Source organism: Betta splendens, chromosome 8 (genome assembly GCF_900634795.4).
Source record: "Betta splendens chromosome 8, fBetSpl5.4, whole genome shotgun sequence".
NCBI classification, from domain to species: Eukaryota; Metazoa; Chordata; class Actinopteri; order Anabantiformes; family Osphronemidae; genus Betta; species Betta splendens.
The window spans coordinates 6193359-6219789 of NC_040888.2; the positions used below are offsets into that span (position 1 = coordinate 6193359).

The window sequence follows — 26431 nt, forward strand, 5'->3', positions numbered from 1 at the left end:
AATTGTAATATTCAGAGAGATGATGATGGTGTTGTCAGATGGTACAAACAGGTTCCTGGTAAAGCTCCTCAGTACATTCTGCACTATTACCGTTCTCGCAGTTCTCCCACTTTTGGATCAGGATTCACCTCAGACAGATTTGACTCTAAAGCCTCATCAAACATAAATTACCAGCTCATCAATAAACAAGCAGAAACAGGGGACAGTGCTCAGTATTTCTGTGAGACATGGGACACCTCTGCTGCTGCGCATGTTTCACTGTGATTCACACTGTGACACAAACCTCCTCACAGACTCTTCTGCTTTTTAAGCTGCTGGGACTGAACCAGTCACTTAAAGCTTCCTACAACCTGCAAACAGCATGAAAAGCTTTCTCTATCATTTCATTCTCACATAAATAAAAATATTATTAAATTTACAGTAAAATCACTATAATACATATTTATTTATATACACAAATTATTCAATTTAGAGAAATCCCTATATAGAGTACTGACAGTTAAAACAGTAAAATGAAAAAGACCTGAAGCACAACACTTAATGTTTCATTAAACCAAACATCTATTTTTACTAGATAAACCATTTACTGAGGAAAATGTCCAGTGAATTTGTCAGGATCCTGGGCTGGCTCTGCCAGCCATTCTGTTTGATCTTTTTTTCGCCCTGGACCATGCCTTCTCCCTCACTAGGCCACGCCTCAGCTCTGGACCATCCCCACTCCCTCTCCTTTCCTCTGTAGACAGTAATCAGTTCAACTTGCCACACCTGCACGTGCCCTCGGGATCCCTTCAAAGACTCCTGCAGCACAGCACTCTGTGCTGGGTCATTGCCATACACCACTGTCGTACACCACTCTGTCCTTGTTTCACCATGCCGTTCGTGTCAGGTTGGTCCATGTATTAGTTAGTCTTGTTGCCATGTCATGTTTGATTTAGCCTTGTTACCATGTTTGAGTTAGCCTTGTTACCATGTTTGAGTTAGCCTTGTTGCCATGCCATGTGTGAATTTGCCTCGGTGCCATGCCAGGTGTTAGTTCTACCATGTTTTAGTCTCTCGCCAGAGTAGTGTGGTTTTGTTTCCTAGGTCTGTTAAATTTGCCCTGTGTGTGTGGGGCTCGCCCCTGCTGTATTGTTTCTTTTTTTTTATAAGGGAGTGTTTTGTGTTGTACGGTTTGGGGGTACTGAACTTAAAATAAACGGGTTAAAATGCATGCCTGGTCCTCTCGGCGAGAGGGGGCCGAGCCAAGTTCACGTCCAAGAGGCTCCCCGGGAGAGGGGGCCGAGTCAAGTTCACGTACCCGGAGGTGACTGGTCTCTTGTTTGACCCTCCGGCCATCCGCCCACCGCCCGCCCGGCTTGGGTCTCGGCCCTGGCCCTCCTGCCGTCCTCCCTCCACCCGCCCTGCTCGGCCTTGACGGGGGGGGACTCGTATTGGGCCATCTGGAATCTGGCCCTTGAGGGGGGGCTGTGTCAGGATCCTGGGCTGGCTCTGCCAGCCATTCTGTTTGATCTTTTTTTCGCCCTGGACCATGCCTTCTCCCTCACTAGGCCACGCCTCAGCTCTGGACCATCCCCACTCCCTCTCCTTTCCTCTGTAGACAGTAATCAGTTCAACTTGCCACACCTGCACGTGCCCTCGGGATCCCTTCAAAGACTCCTGCAGCACAGCACTCTGTGCTGGGTCATTGCCATACACCACTGTCGTACACCACTCTGTCCTTGTTTCACCATGCCGTTCGTGTCAGGTTGGTCCATGTATTAGTTAGTCTTGTTGCCATGTCATGTTTGAGTTAGCCTTGTTACCATGTTTGAGTTAGCCTTGCCGTGTCTGAGTTAGTCTTGTTGCTATGCCGTGTCTGAGTTAGTCTTGTTGCTATGCCGTGTCTGAGTTAGTCTTGTTGCTTTGCCGTGTCTGAGTTAGTCTTGTTGCTGTGTGTGTGTGTGTGTGTGGCCCCTGCTGTATTGTTTCTTTTTTTTATAAGGGAGTGTTTTGTGTTGTACGGTTTGGGGGTACTGAACTTAAAATAAACGGGTTAAAATGCATGCCTGGTCCTCTCGGCTCTCTGACTTGGCCCAGACCGACTTCCATGATCCGCCATCTTGCGTGGCGGATCATGACAGAATTCTATAATGCTGAATGTATTACGTGCCGAATTAAAACAAAGAAATACAAAACTATGGGTGCTGCACATGCAGGATTGTCAATGACTGGTAACACACAAATAACACATAACTAAACTAAAGATCGCTGCAGAGCAGGAAAATAACTCAACCTTACATAAAACACTAAACATGCAACAAACACAAAACATGAGACATACAGGACAAAACTGTAATGGATAAAATTGTGCCTTTGTGCTTTTCCTTATCCAACACAGTTGTCATGTGCTGGTTAGGTGCATCACTGAACATTCTTACACAAACAACTAATCTCTTGTGCGCTGTCATCAAGTTTAAACATCTGATCTTCCATTTGACTGACTAATAGTCTATGATATATATTTGTCTTTTACACCCGGACTCTGGCTCCATCCTATCTGACTCCCCACCAGACCCAAGGCTGTTAAAGCGAATGCATCTTGTTTTGGAAGCTCGGTGTTCCTTCCTTTGGATAACAAGACATGATGATGCAGAAGTGAGAAAGCAAACATTCTCACTCACGGCGAGATAAGGTGGCACAAACAATTCTATTGGTGCAGAGAGACGTTCCACCAGAGCCACAGAAAGGGGTTAAAAGGCAGAAGCAACTTGAGGATCGGATTTTATGTTTACCTACTGTCAGTTAAACCCAACTTGGTGTTTTCATACATTTTGATGCTCAACTTACAGTAAGTATTGTGTTCATCAGAGACTCAGCTTGATGTGAAACCTGAGACCTGTCACTAACAGAGGTGCTCACAGGTTTAAAGGTTTGACCCATCGTTACCTGAACCTTCCAGTCTGTGTCAGGCACGAGGTGTAGAGTAGGACCCAAATGCACAGCGCGAGGCAGGAATCAGTTTTTTGAGGTTTTAAGAAGAACGACGTTGTCAGACAGGCAAAGGTCGGTACACAGGTTGCATAGATGATGGCAGCAGTACAGACAGGGATCAGGCAACCGACGGTCAGTTTCCAGCAGAGGTCAAAACACAAGAAGCGAGGGAGCAGTCAAGACAGGTGAGAAACAAGAACAAAGACTTACTGGGAAATGAGGCTGGAGAAATGACAGGTACGTGAGCAAACAATGGGCTGTGGCAGAGACGGTGCTTCAATACTAGACATGATGAACAATAGGAAACATCTGAGAACATCAACTGACTGAAACGTAAACCTACACAAACAGGAATTAAACAGTAGGTTGTCAAAAATAAAACAGGAAACTCGACCGAAACATGGCAATGATGCTGGATTTGTGACAATCTGAACAACCGTAAACAAAAGTACAGTATAATTTAGCTGATTCTGTTGTTGCTTTATGAATAGAGTTGAGCGCTGAAACTCCTCCTCCTGCACTTTTCCTCCCTCATGGTCTTTATAAGTATTTCCAGACTCTGGTCTCACACCAACCCTGCTCACTCTCAGCTGGACAGAGACACAGTCACACGCACTGACATCATGCTGGGGACCCTCTGTGCTCTCATCACTGCTCTCACATGTAAGATCCCTATTGTGATTTGTGAAGACTTTTTAATGCATGAATTCATAGTTATTTTGTGTTTGTTGACAGATGTTGACGCAGTGAAGGTTCTGACCCAGACGCCTCCTGTCCACACAGCGTCTGTAGGTCAAGAAGTTGTTCTAAACTGTAACATTCAGAGAGATGACAATTACCGTGTCCACTGGTACAAACAGGTTCCTGGTAAAACTCCTCAGTACATTCTCTACTATCACCATTCTCACAGTTCTCCAACCTTTGGATCAGGATTCTCCTCAGACAGATTTGACTCTAAAGCCTCATCAAACATAAACTACCAGCTCATCATTAAACGTGCAGAGACAGGAGACACTGCTCAGTATTTCTGTTATACATGGAACAACTCTACTAATGAAGGCGTATCACTGTAATTCACACTGTGACAAAAACCTCCTCACAGACTCTTCTGCTTTTTGATCTGCTGGGACTGAACCCGTCGCCTAAAGCTTCCTACAACTTGCTCCCTGCACTGAAACATTTCTACATCTTTTCATTCTACTGTAATATGAACTCATTTATACAAACACATTGTGTCAGTAGATGCTTTCTGTTGTTGTTTCTGAGGGATTTAAAGAGAAAACTATTAATGTAACATCTTAAATGTGTAAAATCGTATTAACAAAAAAATCAACAACAACAGTATATTTTATTTATTTTTTATTTTATAGTATTTTAGTTTTGAATTTTTAACATATTTAGAAAAGTAATTTTTATCATCAGATTTTCAGAAAATAACAAATCAAAATTAATCTGAAACATTTCATTAAATATTGTAACTTTGTTGAACTGTTTAAATTCCACTACAGATTTAAAGTTACAATAATAAAATGAGTCATTTCTCTTGTGGAGACACAGACATAAACAAAGTCAAGTGATGAAAATGTATTCATTTAATATTATGGGACTGAACCAGTCGCCTAAAGCTTCATACAACCTGCTCACGGCACTAAAACATTTCTACATCATTTCATTCGTACATAAACTCATTCATACACAAAAGAAAAAAAATGAATATGGTCTTACAGATTTACACTAAAAATATATAATTTTGCACATTTTACACAAGCCTTAAAGTATTGTAGCTTGACATAATCACACAACTTGCAGAGCTGGTGTCACGGTTATTGCGATGACGGAGCCACATCCACAGCACAGGAGGCAGACAGGTAAGTAGGAGGGGTTTAATACAAACTCAATGTCGTGGTACAGGCAGAGGTCAATACACGGAGGCAGGTGAGGCTACGGTACAGACAAGGGCTACAACAACTACGAAATAAAACAGGAAATCACATGCAGACAAACCCCCGGATTGTGACACCTCTTCCTATTTATTTTTTTTACCCCAGCAATGATTTATCACTGATTCCAAGGCACAAACCATAGGTTCACAAACATACTGTACACAGTCTCTGACACACTTACCTAAGACTTGTACAGGCAAAGTCCTCTCCTGGATCCCTCACTGTACAGTGGCTGTCCTGGTTTGTGCTGCCTCTTTTGTATATGTGGCATCACTATTTGCCGTCCCACCTCCTAATGAAAGAAACCTTTCTTGTAGAAGAAGATCTCCATTCAAATCACAAATATATTTTATGCTGATACCTGCATGTTATCATATTGTACGACTATGATTTGTCCACTGTCTTTGTCTACTGTTTATTGTAATCTACATTCATACTTGGTTTCTGGTTTCCTTGTGTTGTTTTCATCATTTTTGTGCTATATTTTATATTTATATTTTCTTCTGAGACAATAAGACACTGGGGCTGTTTGCGAAGCAAAACCTTGAAGACTTTGGGGCCTTGTTCTTGGTTACCAACTGCTCAGCAGGAGTTCAGCCCTGTTCTTTTGGACCCTTCAGACTATCGTGAGCTTTTTTTAGGAGCTCCTGTGATGCTTCACTGGTGGAGGATGAAAACTCAGTTTCACTTGCTGCTGGTTTCATTTTAGTAGAGGTGATAAAAATTTGTAACAAGTTGCACGTTTTTGTTCTTTTAATGTAAATTAATTATTCAATTATTTAAAAAACAACTAGCAGTATATTCATACTTTACGTTCATTAGAAACTCAGCTTGATGTGAAACCTGAGGCCTGTCACTAACAGAGCTGCTCACAGGTTTAAAGGTTTGACCCGTCGTTACCTTAACTCTCCAGACTGTGGCTCTGCTTCATTCTCCTCCTATTTACATCAAGTCATGATTCTGATGAATCACACCTACAATAAACATGACTTCAGCTTAGACTATTCCGCTGGTTTATGAATGGAGTCGAGTGCTGAAACTCCTCCTCCTCTTTCACTTTTCCCCCTCATGGTCTTTATAAGTATTTCCAGACTCTGGTCTCACACCAACCCTGCTCACTCTCAGCTGGACAGAGACACAGTCACACACACTGACATCATGCTGGGGACCCTCTGTGCTCTCATCACTGCTCTCACATGTAAGATTCCTATTGTGATTTGTGAAGACTTTGTAATGCATGAATTCATAGTTATTTTGTGTTTGTTGACAGATGTCAATGCAGCGAAGGTTCTGACCCAGACGCCTCCTGTCCACACAGCGTCTGTAGGACAACAAGTTGTTCTAAACTGTGACATTCAGAGAGATGACTATCGTGTTATCAGTTGGTACAAACAGGCTCTTGGTAAAACTCCTCAGTACATTCTGTACTATCACAAATCTCACAGTTCTCCAACCTTTGGATCAGGATTCACTTCAGACAGATTTGACTCTAAATCAACATCGGACATAAATTACCAGCTCATCATTAAACGTGCAGAGACAGGAGACAGTGCTCAGTATTTCTGTTCTACAGGGGACACCTCTGCTAGTGAGAGAGTATCACTGTGATTCACACTGTGACAAAAACCTCAGTGACTGATCAGTTCTGAGCAAAATGAATAAATGTCCACAACAAAACCACAATCCAGACACTGAAACATAGAAACAGCTCCAAAGAGTCCAACGTGTTGAAACGAGAGAAAGTGATGAGATGTTGTCAGTGAACGTTGGTGTGAACAGGATGTTTCAGTTCCACTCGCCTCATTAGTGACAGTCAGGAGGTTTTTGTACGACCATGTGCACAAACTGAACCACTGTGGTATTCGGACCAGGAACCGAGCTGACTGTGACAAGTAAGTACTTTAAATTAGCCTCAAAAGACGCTTTCTGTTCTTGTTTCTGGTAGATTTAAAGTTTAAATTGTAAATGTATCACTATAATTTAGTAAAATGCTCATTAGATAATACAGTAGTACGAATTTTAAACTCTGCGAAACAGCTGTGACTTTGACAACAGCAGAAAAATCTCTTCATGTTTTTTGATGGTTAAAAATATTAACAGGAAAAAAAATGTAAAATTTTGTTCAATATTTTTAGTTTTTGATTTTTATCCTAATTCAAAAAGATTATTTTTTTCCATAGCTTTAGAAATATATTCCATGAATGTTCTTTTTTACTGAGACACTGATAGAATGTTATCAGAAAATAAAAATAATAAAATGTCTGTTTATTTAGTTACTTTTAGAGTAACTTCAAAAATTACCTTTCATTAACAGACTTTCACAAAACAACATGATTCTGAAATAATTTAAGCTGAAACTTTTTAGTAAACATTGTAACTTTGTTTAGCTTTAAATTCAAGGACCGATTTTAAGCCACACTACTTGAACTGAAATGAATAATGTCCTTAATTCTCTTCATAAGGTGATGCACATGTATTTATTTAATATTATAAACATAATTTCATGTGATACAGAGGAAGACACTGTTTTTACTGTAGAACATTAGTGAGATTTTAATGTAGCAGCTGTTTTTCACGCTGATGGTTTCCTTTAATCAGCGTAACTGTTCTATCGTCAGTTCCACTCCTACACTCGTGCGTTTAAACACTAACGAGCTGACGACCAGTCGTTTGCCGCCTGTTGTTTCAGGCTCCAGTGCTCCTGCTCCTGTCCTCACAGTCTTCCCTCCGTCCAGTGCTGAGCTCCAGTCCAACAAAGCCTCTGTGGTCTGTCTGTCCAGTCAGTCTGTGCCGTTTGCACATGTGACCTGGTCGGCTGCTGGGAGTCCAGTGAGCAGTGGGGTCTCTACCAGCACCGCTGTTCAGCAACCAGACCAGAGCTTTCACATCAGCAGCCGTCTGGACGTGCAGACGTCCGACTGGAACCTCAACAAGGTTTACACATGTAAAGTGTCTGTGGGCTCCCAGACTTCAGAGAAGACCATCAGCAGGTCACACTGTCCCACTGGAGACGAGTAGCAGAACGAGGCCTGAACAAAGCTGCTGCTTCACTCTGTGTGTGTTTGCTGCTCACGAGCTTCACTCCTTCATCCAGATGTGTCTGTTTGTTTAATGGATTGAAGTTTTGGAGCAGATGAAGGTTTCAATAAAACCCTGATTGCAAACGTTTGAGTCTTTATTCATTTGTTCTCACCACAGAAGCGTCAGTATTGTCTTTAAACATGTAAAGACGTGAGACATGTCTTCTTGTCCTCTGTCTCATCCTTCCCAGCAGCAGCTGCAGGCCGCATGTCTGTGTTTACAGCTGCATGTAAATGAAGAGTTTAACCTCTGAGGACAGAAAGCAACAGGTCAGATTAGAGAATAAAGGTATTGTTGTTAAAACTGTTTGATACGTATCACATGAACTTCAACATTACATCAATTTAAAATGGTTCAGTTTTCCTTAGACAGTTTAACTAAAGTATAACAAGTGTCACATGATGTCTTGATTTGCATGAAGCTCTAATTAAGGAGAGAAGGTTTGCAGGTGCATCCAGGGAGGTGACGCTTCACTGGTGGAGGATGAAAACTCAGTTTCACTTGCTGCTGGTTTCACTTTAGAAAAGTACTGTTAGTTGTGTTCTGTCAGTGAAACCTAAATAATGAAATTTCCACTTTGTTATTACTAAAAAACAAAGTGGGTAGTGTTTTCATACCTTATGATCCTCAAGTCTTACTGTACGTTCATCAGAGACAGCTTGATGTGAAACCTGAGTCTTGTCACTAACAGAGCTGCTCACAGGTTTAAAGGTTTGACCCATCGTTACCTCAAGTCTCCAGTCTGTGGCTCTGCTTCATTCTCCTCCTATAATTTAGCTGATTCTGTTGCTGGTTTATGAATTGAATGAAGTGCTGAAACTCCTCCTCCTCTTTCACTTTTCCTCCCTCGTGGTCTTTATAAGTATTTCCAGACTCTGGTCTCACACCAACCCTGCTCACTCTCAGCTGGACAGAGACACAGTCACACACACTGACATCATGCTGGGGACCCTCTGTGCTCTCATCACTGCTCTCACATGTAAGATTCCTATTGTGATTTGTGAAGACTTTGTAATGCATGAATTCATAGTTATTTTGTGTTTGTTGACAGATGTCGATGCAGCGAAGGTTCTGACCCAGACGCCTCCTGTCCACACAGCGTCTGTAGGACAACAAGTTGTTCTGAACTGTAACATTCAAAGACATGAGAATTATGTACATTGGTACAAACAGGTTCCTGGTAAAACTCCTCAGTACATTCTGAGGTTTTATCATTCTGACAGTTCTCCAACCATTGGATCAGGATTCTCCTCAGACAGATTTGATTCTAAATCAACATCAAACATAAATTACCAGCTCATCATTAAACGTGCAGAGACAGGAGACACTGCTCAGTATTTCTGTTATACATGGGATAGCTCTGCTAATGAAGGCGTATCACTGTGATTCACACTGTGACAAAACCTCCTCTCAGACTCTTCTGCTTTTTGATCTGCTGGGACCGAACCCGTCGCCTAAAGTTTCCTACAACCTGCTCATGGCACTGAAAACTTTATACATCATTTCATTCTGACGTTAAAAACTATTGTTCAAATTACTGCAAAAGTAAATACAATCCTTTGGCAAAAATGTATTCTAAAAGTTTTTTGATCAAGTAAACAGAAGTATATTTAAAAAAAAAATAAATATACTTATGTAAATCTACTTCTAGTATCTTTTCAAGTTTATTCTTAAGACATTTTAGCACTAATTTTGGCCCACTTTTTAGTCTACTAAAGTTTATTTGAAGTTAAATTTAGGCACAGAATTACTCATGTTTTATTCACCATTAACTGCATAAAAATGCACTTTAAATAATTCAATTCAATTTTAGTTTCAGTTTTATTTATTCAGCGCCAAATCACAAAAACAAGGTTAAAGGTTCTCAAAGCACTTTACAAGGTAAGTTTAAAACCAAGAGTTTATGGTGTGTGTGTGTGTGTTGATGTGATGATGTGTGTTGCACATGTGGGTGGGTGTATGCGTCTGTGTTTGTGTTAGTTGGTATGCGTGTGGTGCGGTTGGAGTGTGGGGGTACCGGTTTTCCGCCCGGGGTACGATGATCGTCTGCCTGGGTGGTCTCTTTTCTGCTGACCTCACCAATTGCTGGCCTTGTGCTGCAGGCCGCTGTAGCGCCAGGGGATGAGGTCGGGCCGATGGGGTAGGCCCCGCTCCGCTCGTGTGGGGGTGGTGGACTGGGCCCCACTCTGGGCGCGGGGGCATCTTCTGGTGGGCTCCCTACGGACCGTGGGTCCTCGGGCTCTACTCTTTCAGGCCGACCCTCCCGCCGGGGGGAGTGTTTGCCCCTGGTTCTCATGGGGCGGACAGCGTTGACCCCCGGTGGCCCACTCTGGCCTCGGGTGCTGTCTTTGTGGCTGCTGCAGCTCTGCCTGGGGGGCTCTGTGTGGGTGGCTTGGGTTGCAACACCTGCCCTCCTGGAACTGAAGGTGTGTGGGCTCCCTGGCTGCTGGGATTCCTTCCTCTGCTTGCTGGATGGGCGTAGTGGCGGAGCCCCTCACATCACCCTGGCTTCCACAAGTGGCATTGTTCATGCACCAACGTCTGCCTCACCCTTTGGGTGAATAATATCAAGCTACAGCCTTACTAACCTTGTAGTGGGACACTTTCCAAATCCAACTGTAAGTATTATTGATACTTATCACTACCAATATGAATAATGTGTGAATATGGAATTTGTGGTGTTGTATGTCATGACTTTTATTAAGTAGTATGGGATATGTATAATAATGCACATATGTATGTATATTGTATGTATATGTTTGTATTAGTATGTGCACATACCTTAACACTATTATTGGTATTAGTATTAATCTCCAAGGTAAACCACAGTACAAAAGTTGTTTAGTTATAAATGTGTTAGCCTAAGGTACATCGCTGCTTCTTATTTATTTTGCTCCGATTGTTTACTTAACACATTTGCTTGGTTTCAGCAGCTGGTTGCACCCCTTACCCCCATCACTATTTGCCATCCCACCTCCTAATGAAAGAAACTTTTCTTGTAGAAAAAGATCTCCATTCAAATTACAAATATATTTTATGCTGATACCTGCATATTATCATATTGTACGACCATGATTTTGTCCACTGTCTTTGTCTACTGTTTATTGTAATCTACATTCATACTTGGTTTCTGGTTTCCTTGTGTTGTTTTCATAATTTTTGTGCTATAATATATTTTTGTATTTTCTTCTGGGGCAATAAGACACTGGGCCTGTCTGCGAAGCAAAACCTGGAAGACTTTGTGGCCTTGTTCTTGGTTACCAACTGCTCAGCAGGAGTTCAGCCCTGTTCCTTTGGACCCTTCAGTCTATCGTGAGCTTTTTTTAGGAGCTCCTGTGATGCTTCACTGGTGAAGGCTGAAAACTCAGTTTCACTTGCTGCTGGTTTCATTTTAGTGGAGGTGATGAAAATTTGTAACAAGTTGCACGTTTTGTTCTTTTAATGTAAATTAATTATTTAATTATTAAAAAACAACTAGCAGCATATTCATACTTTACATTTGTTAGAGACTCAGCTTGATGTGAAACGTGAGGCTTGTTATCAACAGAGCTGCTAACAGGTTTAAAGGTTTGACCCGTTGTCACCTTAACTCTCCAGACTGTGGCTCTGCTTCATTCTCCTCCTATTTACATCAAGTCATCATTCAGATGAATCACACCTACAATAAACATGAATTCAGCTTAGATTATGTTGCTGGTTTATGAATGGAGTCGAGTGCTGAAACTCCTCCTCCTCCACATCCAGCAGAACCAGGCTGGATGTGGGTGACCATCTGCCTCGACCGGTTGGGATGAGGGGAGAGAGACAGAGAGAGAAGCACAGCAACAACAACAAGCAACAACAGAGCACAGGCAGGATGGTTGGACCAGCAGTCTATGTCTATTGCAGCTTAACTAAAAGATGGTTCTTGTGGCTAAAAATCATTGCCAGTGACCTGAACATCTCTAACTATAAGCTTTATCAAACAGGAAGGTTTTAAGCCTCATCATAAAGGAGTTCCTGTCGAACCTGAACAGGGAGCTGGTTCCACAGGAGACGAGCTTGGCAGCTGAAGGTTCTGCCTCCCATAAACTTGCACATACTAATTATGTACTTTTAGGCTACTAACTGTACTGAACAACTAAACTATTAGTGAACTTCATTAATTGACCTATAGTTTATATATTATAGTGTAGTAATATACTTTTAATAACTCACATCAACTTATAATAATGACTGAACTTCATTGATCCCACATTGGGGAACTTTAATCTTTGAATTTTGACCTATGCCATGGGGGAGCAATTTTTCAAAAAGGCACAAAGCTGGAACCTTCTGCTTTCCAACCCATGCTCTCTCTACTGAGCTAGAGTACCAGGACACCAAAGTCTGTATGCTCATATCTGAGCCTGAATGGCCAATACGGGGATTGAACCTCATCAACACAGTGGCAAACTAACACATGTGCACATACTAATTATGTACTTCTAGACCACTAACTATACTGAACAACTAAACTGTTGGTGTACTACATACAGGCTAGTACACATGTAGTTTATTGTAGTATACTTTTTATAACTCATCAATTAATGTGTTATTATTACACTTTATTATTAAGTAAACGTGTTGTCAGGGTTTGCTGGATGATGGACTCAAATGCACAGCTCTGAGGCAGGGCAGTCGGGCAGGCAGAGGTCTAAACACAAGAATCCAGCTTCAGCACAGGTACAAACATACAGTAGATTAAGCAGGGGCAAGGTCAAAAGAGGAACAATATATAAACTAGCACCAATACATTGGACACCGACCAGCACCTGTCTGATCGGCTCCTGCTTAAATATTAAACCTTTTGAACTTCCATCCGTCTCTGTGCTGTGCACGTGGGTCCAGCGTCCAGCAAAGCCTGACACACTCTAATGAAGTATTTTAATGGAACAAAGTACAGTATGTCCCTACAAAAATACCCAAAAATGTTAGTTGTGGAGAGAATTGCAGGAAAATGCACAAGAGCATTATTACAAGTTCAAGAGTTCAGGTATTTATGGAAGAACTTAATTTTAACAAGCCAACTTCTTGTGATCCTAAAATTTTTAGTTCATGAAGTTATCGTCACAGGGATAAATATGACAGACTGAAGGAAAGATCCAACAGTCCTGTGTACTTAAAGAATGGTTCAACGGCTTCAATCAAGGATTTTATTGGCTTTAAACTGAAATGTGTACATGAAATATCTGCACACTGCACAGGTGCCTTATGCATTTAGCTGACTCATAACTCATTCACTGTTTACTGGAGTATAATTACAAATATAGAAAGAAAGTAACCTCTTTTTTATACTTTTTGTACTGTAATTATTAACCAAATATATTGTACTTGATCATTTGATTATACTTTGCTTTGGTATATCGTAGTATAATTGTACATGAAAGTGAACTTAGTTTTTAAAAGGTTTTAGTTTAGTTTAGTTTTTTCTTTTTTTTAAGGAATACATATTTATATATACACATGAATGAATCAAGTTAGAGAAAATCTTACATAATGACAATAACAAGAAACATGATGAAAACTACCAAATACAATTTTTAACGAGTAGATTTCTTGTTCTTGTTGATTTCTCTAAAGGATGTGAAATCTTCATAACTGTGACGACCATGTCAGCTCCTCCTCTTCCTCCTCCTCCTCCTCTTCCTCTTCCTCTTCAGCCTCTTCATAAGCTTCAGTGTCTCTGGTCGTCACAGTCCAACCCTGCTCACTCTCAGCTGGACAGTGAGGGACATTCACACACTGACATCATGCTGGGGACCCTCTGTGCTCTCATCACTGCTCTCATATGTAAGATTCTTATTGTGATTTGTTTTTGTGCCAAGATTTTGTGATGGAGAATTCAATGTTATTTTGTATTTGTTGACAGATGTTGATGCAGCGAAGGTTCTGACCCAGACGCCTCCTGTCCACACAGCGTCTGTAGGACAACAAGTTGTTCTACACTGTAACATTCAGAGAGCTGAGACTTATTATGTCTATTGGTACAAACAGGTTCCTGGTAAAACTCCTCAGTACATTCTCTACTATTACCATTCTGACAGTTCTCCAACCTTTGGATCAGGATTCTCCTCAGACAGATTTGACTCTAAAGCCTCATCAAACATAAATTACCAGCTCATCATTAAACGTGCAGAGACAGGAGACAGTGCTCAGTATTTCTGTGAGACATGGGACAACTCTGCTAAAGAGAGCGTATCACTGTGATTCACATTGTGACAAAAACCTCCTCACAGTCTCTTCTGCTTTTTATCTGCTGGGACTGAACCCGTCGCCTAAAGCTTCCTACAACCTACTCACGGCACTGAAACCTTTATACATCATTTCATTCTCACATGAACAAAAAATATTGTTAAAATTACAGTAAAAATAAATATATAAAAATAATAATAATAAATATAATCTCTTGGCAAATAAATGTACACTACAGTAAGTACACTTATGTGAATCTGATATCCTTACGATTTTGCTCTTTTAGGTCATCTTCAGACTAAATTGTCACACTTCCCACAGTCCCTAAAAGTTCACTTGAAGTATATTTTAAAAGTATGAAAACCAAACTTCATGCACAGAATTGTTTTATGCACTATTAACTGCATTAAAATGCACTTTAAATGAACTTAGTAATTATTTACAGTACTTATACTGTACTGAAAAACTAAATTATTAGTGTACTTCATACAGTACATGCTATACAGTACATACTGTATAGTACACCTGTAGTTTATAGATTTTAGTGAAGTAGTATATGTTTGATAACTCATATCAACTCATAAAAATAACAGAATTTCATTGATCCCACATTGTGGACCTATCCCCTAGGACCTTCTGCTTCCAACCCGTGTTCTCTCTACTGCGCTACCAGGCCACCAAAGTGAGCTAAACAATTATAACTGATGGAGTTGTAAATCACAGTGATAAATAAGACAGACTAAAGAAAAGTTCCCTGAACGTTTTGATGAGTCATGAAGGGACCTTAGTTATAAAAGTTGAACTGGAGCCTATAAAAAGAAGTGTAGCATAATTCCCTTTCCTGAAATTCCAATGTGGAAATAAAGGACATGAGAGACGGCATCACATGTTCAAGGCGAATTGTAGGGGATGAATGAATTTAGGTAATGAGACACAAATCAGACCTTTTATCAGTTTCTGGAAGCTCTTCATCACCACTGATGTCAGCGCCACAGGATGGTAATCATTGAAACCTGCAGGGTTGGAAACCTGGGCACAGGAATAATGGTGGGTTTAAACATGTAGGATGTGTGGAGAAGGTTATGGACACATTAAAGATGCAGGTAAACACTGGAGCCAGCTGATCTGCACAAACTCTCAGCTTCTGGGAAAGTCCAGGATTTAACAGTTTAACTGAACTATGACAAATGTCTATAATTAAGGAGAGAAGAACACATGTAAAAAGAAGAATGCACTTTACAGAGAATTTATAAAACGTAGCTCAAACGTAGCTGAGGAAAAATATACAGTAATACATACAAAAATAAATGAACCAACGTAACGCTTGGCAACGGCGCAGGCGGAAGTTGGCTGATGGTTCTAGTTTAACTAAAATGTGACAAGTGTCACATGACGTCTTGATTTGCATGAAGCTCTAATTAAGGAGAGAAGGTTTGCAGGTGCATCCTGGGAGGTGACGCTTCACTGGTGGAGGATGAAAACTCAGTTTCACTTGCTGCTGGTTTCACCTTAGAAATGAAGGTGATGAAAACTAGTTACATGTTTTGGTTCTTTTCATGTAAGTTAAACATAATTATTAAACTTTCTACTCTAGTATTATAAAAAAATCAACTATAATTGTTTTCATACCTTATGATGCTCAACTTGAGTCTTACTGTACGTTCATCAGAGACTCAGCTTAATGTGAAGGCCTGTCACTAACAGAGCTGCTCACAGGTTTAAAGGTTTGACCTGACTTTACCTTAACTCTCCAGTCTGTGGCTCTGCTTCATTCTCCTCCTACATTTACATCAAGACGAATCACATCAACCATGAAAAAAAGTGTAATTTAGCTGATTCTGTTGCTGGTTTATGAATTGAATGAAGTGCTGAAACTCCTCCTCCTCTTTCACTTTTCCTCCCTCATGGTCTTTATAAGTATTTCCACACTCTGGTCTCACACCAACCCTGCTCACTCTCAGCTGGACAGAGACACAGTCACACACACTGACATCATGCTGGGGACCCTCTGTGCTCTCATCACTGCTCTCACATGTAAGATGCTCGTCTCATTTCTGCTACACATCACATTTTCACACTCAAACATTTCACTCACTCCTGTTTCTGTGTTTGTTGACAGATGTTGATGCAGCGAAGGTTCTGACCCAGACGCCTCCTGTCCACACAGCGTCTGTAGGACAACAAGTTGTTCTACACTGTAACATTCAGAGAGATGATGGTCATGTTGTCAGTTGGTACAAACAGGTTCCTGGTAAAACTCCTCAGTACATTCTCTACTATCACCATTCCTGGAGTTCTCCAACCTTTGGATCAGGATTCTCCTCAGACAGATTTGACTCTAAATCAACATCAAACATAAATTACCAGCTCATCATTAAACGTGCAGAGACAGGAGACACTGCTCAATATTTCTGTTGTACATGGGACACCTCTGCTAGTGAAGGCGTATCACTGTGATTCACACTGTGACAAAAACCTCCTCACAGACTCTTCTGCTTTTTGATCTGCTGGGACTGAACCCGTCACCTAAATCTTCCTACAACCTGCTCACGGCACTAAAACCTTCCAACGTCATTCTCTAATAAGCTGCTAAGAGCATGAAAAGCTTTTTCTATCATTTCATTCTCACAGCAAGAAGGTCCTGGAGGCACCCCTTTCTGTGTGGAGTTTGCACGTTCTCCCTGTGTTTGCGTGGGTTCTCTCCGGCTTCCTTGATTGATTGGCTTCTCTCCACTGGCATTCCTTGCCTCTCGCCTCTCGCCAATAGCCAGCTGGGTTAGGCTCCAGCACCCCCGTGACCCCACATATGGGATTCAGCGGCTTGGAAAATGGATGGATGGATAAATTTACAGTAAAATCACTATAATACTTATTTATATACACACAAATTAATCAAGTTAGAGTCCCATGTATATATAGAATAATGACAGTAAAAACAGTAAAATGAAAAAGACCTGAAGCACAACACTCAATATTTCATTAAACCAAATATCTATTTCATTAAACCAAACATCTATTTTAATAGATAAACCATTTCCTGAGGAAAATGCACAGTGAATTCTATAATGCTGAATGTATTATGTGCAAATAAAACAAAGAGAAATACAAAACTAAGGGTGCTGCACTTGCAGGATTGTCAATGACTGGTAACACAAAAATAACACACAGACTGAACTAAAGATCACTGCAGAGCGGGAAAATAACTCAACCTTACATAGAACACTAAACATGCAACAAACACAAAACATGAGACATGCAGGACAAAACAAACCTTGACACGGTGCGCAATGAACATAGTAACAGAGACGCAACAAACCAAAAGTAGACTAGACCCAAACTAGAGCTTAAATACTGACCTAAAAACACAGGTCAACATGATTATCCTAATTACAAACAAGGAAAAATACAGGAAGTGACATCACAGGCTGAAACAACAAGAAAAATACAAGGACACTATTTTCTGTGGCCACATTTAACAAAACATCAAAGGTCAGATGTCGATTTGTGGCACAGTTTTAATGTCACGGAAGGTAAAATGGAAAAATTGTCAGGACCTTCTCCTGCTTCATGATGATTAATTGTTGCAGTTGGTTAGTAATTGTTTCTGTTGGTTACTGTAGAATTCTCCTTCCATTAAATGTTAACCAAGACGCATTGCAGCTCTATATTTTTATTACATATTTATTCAGCTCTACATTTTTATATGCACAGAAATAAATTCTCAAAAAGCTGTATATAAACTAGTAATAGTAAGAGTTTAGGCATTGTACAGTAATAGGTGACTTCTCCTTCCTGCTTTTCCCCTTTCCCTGATCTCTTTCCCATTAGTGGTCCCGACAGCGAATCAGGGAACAGTTCATGAGGTTTTAAGACGAACGGCGTTGTCAGACAGGCAAAGGTCGGTACACAGGTTGCATAGATGATGGCAGCAGTACAGACAGGGATCAGGCAACCGACGGTCAGTTTCCAGCAGAGGTCAAAACACAAGAAGCGAGGGAGCAGTCAAGACAGGTGAGAAACTAGAACAGAGACTTACTGGGTAATGACGCTGGAAAGTTGACAGGTACGTGAGCAAACAATGGGCTGTGGCAGAGACGGTGCTTCAATACTAGACATGATGAACAATAGGGAACATCTGAGAACATCATCTGACTGAAACGTAAACCTACACAAACAGGAATCAAACAGTAGGTTGTCAAAAATAAAACAGGAAACTGAAACATGACAATAATGCTGGATTTGTGACAATCTGAAAAACCATAAACAAAAGTGTAATTTATGTAATTGATTCTGTTGCTGGTTTATGAATTGAATCAAGTGTTTAAACACATCTATCTAATGCTGCTGGTTTATGAATAGAGTTGAATGCTGAAACTCCTCCTCTTTCACTTTTCCTCCCTCATGGTCTTTATAAGTATTTCCAGACTCTGGTCTCACACCAACCCTGCTCACTCTCAGCTGGACAGAGACACAGTCACACACACTGACATCATGCTGGGGACCCTCTGTGCTCTCATCACTGCTCTCACATGTAAGATCCTTATTGTGATTTCTGAAGACTTTGTAATGCATGAATTCATAGTTATTTTGTGTTTGTTCACAGATGTTGATGCAGTGAAGGTTCTGACCCAGACGCCTCCTGTCCACACAGCGTCTGAAGGACAAGAAGTTGTTCTGAACTGTAACATTCAAAGACATGGGAATAATGTCCATTGGTACAAACAGGATCCTGGTAAAACTCCTCAGTACATTCTGAGGTTTTACCATGGTTGAAGTTATCCAACCTGTTGATCAGGATTGTCCTCAGACAGATTTGACTCTAAAACTTCATCAAACATAAATTACCAGCTCATCTTTAAATGTGCAGAGACAGAAGTCACTGCTCAGTATTTCTGTTATACATGGGACAACTATGCTAAAGAGTTTCTAACTGTGTATCACATAGGCTCTGATTAGATACAGTCCATCAAAATAAAAATGAACGATTTAAAATGAATTATTTTCTAAATTAAAAAAAAATGATTTGTCACATTCATGGTTGAGGGCGGCACGGTGGTGTGGTGGGTGTGGTAGCACCATTGCCTCACAGCAAGAAGGTTCTGGGTTCGATTCCCGGAGGCGGCCCTGTTCCTGTTGCCTTTCTGTTTGGAGTTTGCACGTTCTCCCCGTGGTTGCGTGGGTTCTCTTCCTCCCACAGTCCAAAGACGTGCATTAGGTTGATTGGACTCTCTCCATTGCCCGTAGGTGTGAGTGTGTGTGTGACTGTGTTGCCCTGCCTTTCGCCCATAGCCAGCTGGGTTAGGCTCCAGCACCCCTGTTACTCCGCATTAGGGAATAAGCGGCTTGGAAAATGGATGAATGGACATACATGGTTGAACTGTAGTGAAATGAAACTGTACCACATTCCAGAAAGTGAAGAATTTAACAGAAGAAATCTAATAAACGTAAATAGAAACCAGTAACCATGGATGGCGTGGTCTCCTCCGGACCAGGACGAACAGGAACAGAAGCTGACAGACGATGAATGTGGATGGACCTCTACAACATGGAACTCTGAAGGAACTGGAAGTGGCCAAGTCTCTGTAGCAGCTGTGCTGGAGTTGAGCTGGACATGGAGCTGGTGGCCTGAAGCAGCATGAGTGAGCTCTGTGGGGGCAGTGTCAGGAGCTGAATGACAGGAGAAAAGGTACGTGGTGTGAGGAGCCCTGGGCCTTCAGCTCCTGTCTGTTCTAACAGAGGGGCGAGTTCAATGCCAAAGAGCCATGAATATGAACTGATAATGTCATTGGCCGGCTGTAATGTGGACAGTCTGTGATGGGGATCACCAATCTGTAAGGCCAAAGGGGAGTGAGGTGATCTCTCACGGCTCTGATGGGTCCGTGTCGGGCCGGGTCGCTCTGTTACGACCCGCCACCCAAGATGGCGGCTCGAGTGCGTGTCATGTCACGTGAGCGATGCGAGCGAGAGCTGTCGATACGTCACGTGACTGCTGGACTGCTTATCTGCAGATTAAACGGACTGGTTGTTTCAATGTGTCAAAGCTTCATAAAGATCCAGACATGTTTCACATTACCAATGTATGGAATGTATTTATGACAAGTCCACACTGTAATCATAACTAAAACTACATTTTAACAAGTCACAATTCCAATATAAATATCTTTATTAGTCAGACATAAGTGCTGTGTGAACGGCTCTTCTCCAAAGCTGGAGGGGCAGTGAATGCCACATTCTATGTAAACGATTTCAAAATAAAAATCTTGATTTAATTAAATAGTAAACATCGAGGTCTCCTCGATGTAGTAAAAAAAACGCTGCAGAAGCACAATATATAGTGTTTATAACATGTGGCTATCAACATATTTGCCACATTAAGGCTACTGATGAATTATTATTATCCACAGAGAAACACAATTACACACATTTGATTAAATTACTTTTGTTTGAGAATAATACATGGACTGTGATCCTGAACAACCACGTATCAGTGAGGGTTTGATGGTTAGTTTGCTCTGATGCAGTTCTCATACACAAACAGCAGATGTCGATCTTCTGACTGCGTCAAATGGTGTTGAGCAATGTGTCAATTTCAACCCAACTGTGTCAAAGTGTCAGTGATTCATGAGGATTCTATTTCACCATCTCTAATGACAGGTACCTACTGTATGCACGTCTTACAGGCTGAGCAACGCACGACTAACAAGAGGAAGTGTCCGTCAACGTCCACGTCTGTACAGGAGGTAGAGTAATGAATGCAATGACCCAGCAGGGAGTGCAGAGTAGGAGAAACAGGCTGGTGGAGCCAATCCAGCATCCTGACAGAGCCAGCTGATCTACAGACACCTTTAGCACTTTACCAGGAGTCCATGATTTTATAGTTTATTTGAAATATGACAAGTGTCACGTCACGTCTTGATTTGCATGAAGCTCTAATTAAGGAGAGAAGGTTTGCAGGTGCATCCTGGGAGGTGACGCTTCACTGGTGGAGGATGAAAACTCAGTTTCACTTGCTGCTGGTTTCACTTTAGAAAAGTACTATTAGTCGTCTTCTGTCAGTGAAACCTAAATAATGACATTTCCACTTTATTATTATTAAAAAACAACTATCAGTGTTTTCATACCTTATGATGCTCAACTTGAGTCTTACCTTAACTCTCCAGCCTGTGGCTCTGCTTTCTTCTCCTCCTATTTACATCAAGTCATCATTCAGATGAATCACCATAAACATAAGTTTAATACATATATTGATGCGGCTGCTGGTTTATTAATAGAGTCGAGTGCTGAAACTCCTCCTCCTCCTCCACTTTTCCTCCCTCATGGTCTTTATAAGTATTTCCAGACTCTGGTCTCACACCAACCCTGCTCACTCTCAGCTGGACAGAGACACAGTCACACACACTGACATCATGCTGGGGACCCTCTGTGCTCTCATCACTGCTCTCACATGTAAGATCCTTATTGTGATTTGTGAAGACTTTGTAATGCATGAATTCATAGTTATTTTGTGTTTGTTGACAGATGTTGATGCAGCGAAGGTTCTGACCCAGACGCCTCCTGTCCACACAGCGTCTGTAGGTCAACAAGTTGTTCTAAACTGTGACATTCAGAGAGATGACAATTACCGTGTCCACTGGTACAAACAGGTTCCTGATAAAACTCCTCAGTACATTCTGAGTTTTTACCATGGTTGGAGTTCTCCAACCTTTGGATCAGGATTCTCCTCAGACAGATTTGACTCTAAAACCTCATCAAACATAATTTACCAGCTCATCATTAAACGAGCAGAGACAGGAGACGCTGCTCAGTATTTCTGTCAGACATGGGACAGCTCTGCTAATGAGCACGTATCACTGTGATTTACACTGTGACAAAAACCTCCTCTCAGACTCTTCTGCTTTTTGATCTGCTGGGACTGAACCCGTCGCCTAAAGCTTCCTACAACCTGCTCACGGCACTGAAAACTCTATACATCATTTCATCCTGACGTTAAAAAGTATTGTTAAAATTACAGTAAAAGTAAATATAATCCCTTGGCAAAAAATGTATTCTAAGGTTTTTTTGATCAAGTATACAGATGTATATTTCTTAGGTATACTTAAAAAAAAGTATTCTTATGTAAATCTACTTCTAGAATTCTTAAAAGTTTATTCCCTAATACTTCTTTTTATTCTCCATAAGTTTATTTGAAGTTAACTTTAGGCACAGAATTACTCATGTTTTATTTACCATGAACTGCATTAAAAAGCACATTAAATAATTAAATTCAATTTTATTTATATAGCACCAAATCACAACAAGCTTATCTCAAGGCACTTTACAAGGTAAGTTTAAGACCTTACAGAATTAAACCCAACAGATCCCACATACAGCAAGCATTTAATTACAATTTGACAGCAACAGTGGAGAGGAAAAACTCCCTCTCTAACGAGAAAGAAACCTCCAGCAGAACCATTCTGGATGTGGGCGGCCATCTGCCTCGACCGGTTGAGGTGAGGGGAGAGAGAGAGAGAAAAGCACAGCAACAACAACAAGCAACAACAAAGCACAGGCAGGATGGTTGGACACACAGTCTATGTCTATTGCAGCTTAACTAAGACATGGTTCCTGTGACTAACAATCATTGCCAGTGACCTGAACATCTCTAACTATAAGCTTTATCAAACAGGAAGGTTTTGAGCCTGATCTTAAAGGAGTTCCTGTAGAACCTGAACAGGGAGCTGGTTCCACAGGAGACGAGCTTGGCAGCTGAAGGCTCTGCCTACCATAAACTTGCACATAATAGTTACATACTTTTAGGCTACTAACTGTACTGAACAACTAAACTATTAGTGAACTTCATTAATTGACTTATAGTTTATGTATCATTGAACCTCATCAACACAATGGCAAACTAACTGTGCACATACTAATTATGTACTTCTAGACCACTAACTATTCTGAACAACTAAACTGTTGGTGTACTACATACAGGCTAATACATCTGTAGTTTATTGTAGCTATTAATGTGTTATTATTACACTTTATTATTAAGTGAACGTGTTGTCAGGGTTTGCTGGATGATGGACTCAAATGTACAGCTCTGAGGCAGGGCAGTCGGGCAGGCGGAGGTCTGAACACAAGAATCCAGCTTCAGCACAGGTACAAACATAGATTAAGCAGGGGCAAGGTCAAAAGAGGCACAATATATAAACTAGCATCAATACTCCCACAGTCTAGGTCCCTGCCTTGTTCCCTGTCTGTACCGTCGTGTGCTACTGTCATTGGGCACCTGCTTAAATATTAAACCCTTTGAACTTCCATCCATCTCTGTGCTGTGCATGTGGGTCCATTGTCTAGCAAAGCCTTAAACACTCTAATGAAGTATTTTAATGGAACAAAGTATGTCCCTACACAAATAGCCAAAAATGTTAGTTGTGGAGAGAATTTCAGCAACAGGCACAAGAACACTATTACAAATTCAAGAGTTCAGTTATTTATGGAATAACTTAATATTAACAAGCCAACATCTTGTGATGCTAAAATATTTAGTTGATAAAGTTATCGTCACAGGGATAAATATGACAGACTGAAGGAAAGATACAACAGTGCTGTGTACCTAAAGGATGGTTAAATGGCTTTAATCAAGGATTTTATTAGCTTTAATCTGAAATGTGTACATCAAATATCTGCACACTGCACATGTGCCTTACACATTTAGCTGACTCATTACTCTTTCACTGTTTACTGGAGTATAACTACAAATATAGAAAAAAAGTAACCTCTTTTTTATACTTTTTATAGTGTAATTATTAACCAAATATATTGTACTTGATCACTTGATTATACTTTGCTTTGGTATATTGTAGTATAATTGTACATGAAAGTGAACTTAGTTTTTAAAAGTTTAAAAAAACAATATCAATACTATACTTGAATGTTCTATTTTTTTACTTTTTACTTTTTTAAGGGATACATATTTATATATATATACATGAATAAATCAAGTTAGAGAAAATCTTACATACTGACAATAAAAATAAACATGATGAAAACTACCAAATCGCCTTTTAACTAGTAGATTTCTTTAAGTGATGTGAAATCTTCATAACTATGACGGTCACGTCAGCTCCTCCTCCTCTTCCTCCTCAGCCTCTTCATAAGCTTCAGTGTCTCTGGTCTCACACCAACCCTGCTCACTCTCAGCTGGACAGAGACACAGTCACACACACTGACATCATGCTGGGGACCCTCTGTGCTCTCATCACTGCTCTCACATGTAAGATTCCTATTGTGATTTGTGAAGACTTTGTAATGCATGAATTCATAGTTATTTTGTGTTTTTTCACAGATGTTGATGCAGCAAAGGTTCTGACCCAGACGCCTCCTGTCCACACAGCGTCTGTAGGACAACAAGTTGTTCTACACTGTAACATTCAGAGAGATGACTATCGTGTTGTCAGTTGGTACAAACAGGCTCTTGGTAAAACTCCTCAGTACATTCTCTACTATTATCATAGTCACCGTTCTCCTACTTTTGGATCAGGATTCTCCTCAGACAGATTTGACTCTAAATCAACATCAAACATAAATTACCAGCTCATCATTAAACGTGCAGAGACAGGAGACAGTGCTCAGTATTTCTGTCATACATGGGACACCTCTGCTAATGAGCACGTATCACTGTGATTTACACTGTGACAAAAACCTCAGTGACTGTTCAGTTCTGCCCAAAATGAATAAAAGTCCACAACAAAACCACAATCCAGACACTGAAACATAGAAACAGCTCCAAAGAGTCCAACGTGTTGAAACGAGAGCAGCAGAGTTTGTGGATCTGATCAGACTGATGAAGTGATGAGATGTTGTCAGTGAACGTTGGTGTGAACAGGATGTTTCAGTTCCACTCGCCTCATTAGTGACAGTCAGGAGGTTTTTGTACGACCATGTGCACAAACTGAACCACTGTGGTATTCGGACCAGGAACCGAGCTGACTGTGACAAGTAAGTACTTTAAATTAGCCTCAAAAGACGCTTTCTGTTCTTGTTTCTGGTAGATTTAAAGAGTAAATTGTAAATGTATCACTTCAAATTAGCAAAATGCTCATTAGATAATACAGTAGTACACATTTTAAACCCTGTAAAACAGCTGTGACTTTGACAACAGCAGAAAAAAATGTAATATTTTGTTCAATATTTTTAGTTTTTTACTTTTAGCATAATTCAAAAAGATCGTTTTTATCCATAGCTTTAGAAATATATTCCATTATTGTTCTTTTTTACTGAGACAGTTATTAAAATTATCCAAAAATGAAAAATAGTAAAATGTCTTTGTTTATTTGAAAACAGACTTAATTTTAAAGTAACTTCAAAATTTACTTTTCATCAACAGACTTTCACAACACAACGTGAATCTGAAATAGTTTAAGCTGAAACTTTTTATGAAACATTGTAACTTTGTTTAGCTTTTTAAATTCAAGGACAGATTTTAAGTCATACTATTTAACTGAAATGAATAATTTCTTTAACTCTCCTCATAAGGTGATTCACATGTATTTATTTAATATTCTAAACATAATTTCATGTGATGCAGAGGGAGACACTGTGTTTTTACTGTAGAGCATTAGTGAGATTTTAATGTAGCAGCTGTTTTTCACGCTGATGGTTTCCTTTAATCAGCGTAACTGTTCTATCGTCAGTTCCACTCCTGCACTCGTGCGTTTAAACACTAACGAGCTGACGACCAGTCGTTTGCCGCCTGTTGTTTCAGGCTCCAGTGCTCCTGCTCCTGTCCTCACAGTCTTCCCTCCGTCCAGTGCTGAGCTCCAGTCCAACAAAGCCTCTGTGGTCTGTCTGTCCAGTCAGTCTGTGCCGTTTGCACATGTGACCTGGTCGGCTGCTGGGAGTCCAGTGAGCAGTGGGGTCTCTACCAGCACCGCTGTTCAGCAACCAGACCAGAGCTTTCACATCAGCAGCCGTCTGGACGTGCAGACGTCCGACTGGAACCTCAACAAGGTTTACACATGTAAAGTGTCTGTGGGCTCCCAGACTTCAGAGAAGACCATCAGCAGGTCACACTGTCCCACTGGAGACGAGTAGCAGAACGAGGCCTGAACAAAGCTGCTGCTTCACTCTGTGTGTGTTTGCTGCTCACGAGCTTCACTCCTTCATCCAGATGTGTCTGTTGGTTTAATGGATTGAAGTTTTGTAGCAGATGAAGGTTTCAATAAAACCCTGATTGCAAACGA

General features: G+C 40.7%; 2 protein-coding genes and 1 long non-coding RNA gene across 5 annotated transcripts; 2 read left to right on the forward strand and 1 right to left on the reverse strand.

The window, feature by feature from the left end:
* The first annotated feature begins 6035 nt into the window (after positions 1 to 6035).
* Positions 6036 to 8079, forward strand: LOC114860779 (immunoglobulin lambda-1 light chain-like). Its single transcript, XM_055510983.1, has 4 exons — positions 6036 to 6111; positions 6184 to 6509; positions 6772 to 6805; positions 7603 to 8079. The coding sequence occupies exons 1-4, from the start codon at positions 6072 to 6074 to the stop codon at positions 7929 to 7931; spliced, it is 729 nt and encodes a 242-aa protein (XP_055366958.1). The 5' UTR covers positions 6036 to 6071; the 3' UTR covers positions 7932 to 8079.
* An 820-nt stretch (positions 8080 to 8899) lies between these two features.
* LOC114860775 (immunoglobulin lambda-1 light chain-like) lies at positions 8900 to 26431 on the forward strand. 3 transcript variants are annotated; one of them, XM_055510598.1, is made up of 4 exons: positions 8900 to 8973; positions 9046 to 9368; positions 25154 to 25187; positions 25954 to 26431. In XM_055510598.1, the coding sequence occupies exons 1-4, from the start codon at positions 8934 to 8936 to the stop codon at positions 26280 to 26282; spliced, it is 726 nt and encodes a 241-aa protein (XP_055366573.1). In that variant the 5' UTR covers positions 8900 to 8933; the 3' UTR covers positions 26283 to 26431. The 3 variants fall into 3 exon arrangements, with proteins under 3 accessions (XP_055366573.1, XP_055366572.1, XP_029015465.1); XM_055510597.1 differs by lacking the exons at positions 8900 to 8973; positions 9046 to 9368 and adding exons at positions 16170 to 16241; positions 16327 to 16652; XM_029159632.3 differs by lacking the exons at positions 8900 to 8973; positions 9046 to 9368 and adding exons at positions 24282 to 24462; positions 24535 to 24860.
* Positions 14868 to 15959, reverse strand: LOC129604404 (uncharacterized). Its single transcript, XR_008695231.1, has 3 exons — positions 15837 to 15959; positions 15507 to 15715; positions 14868 to 15236 (listed from the first exon to the last, which is right to left on the reverse strand). It is a non-coding gene; the product is annotated as an uncharacterized LOC129604404 (long non-coding RNA).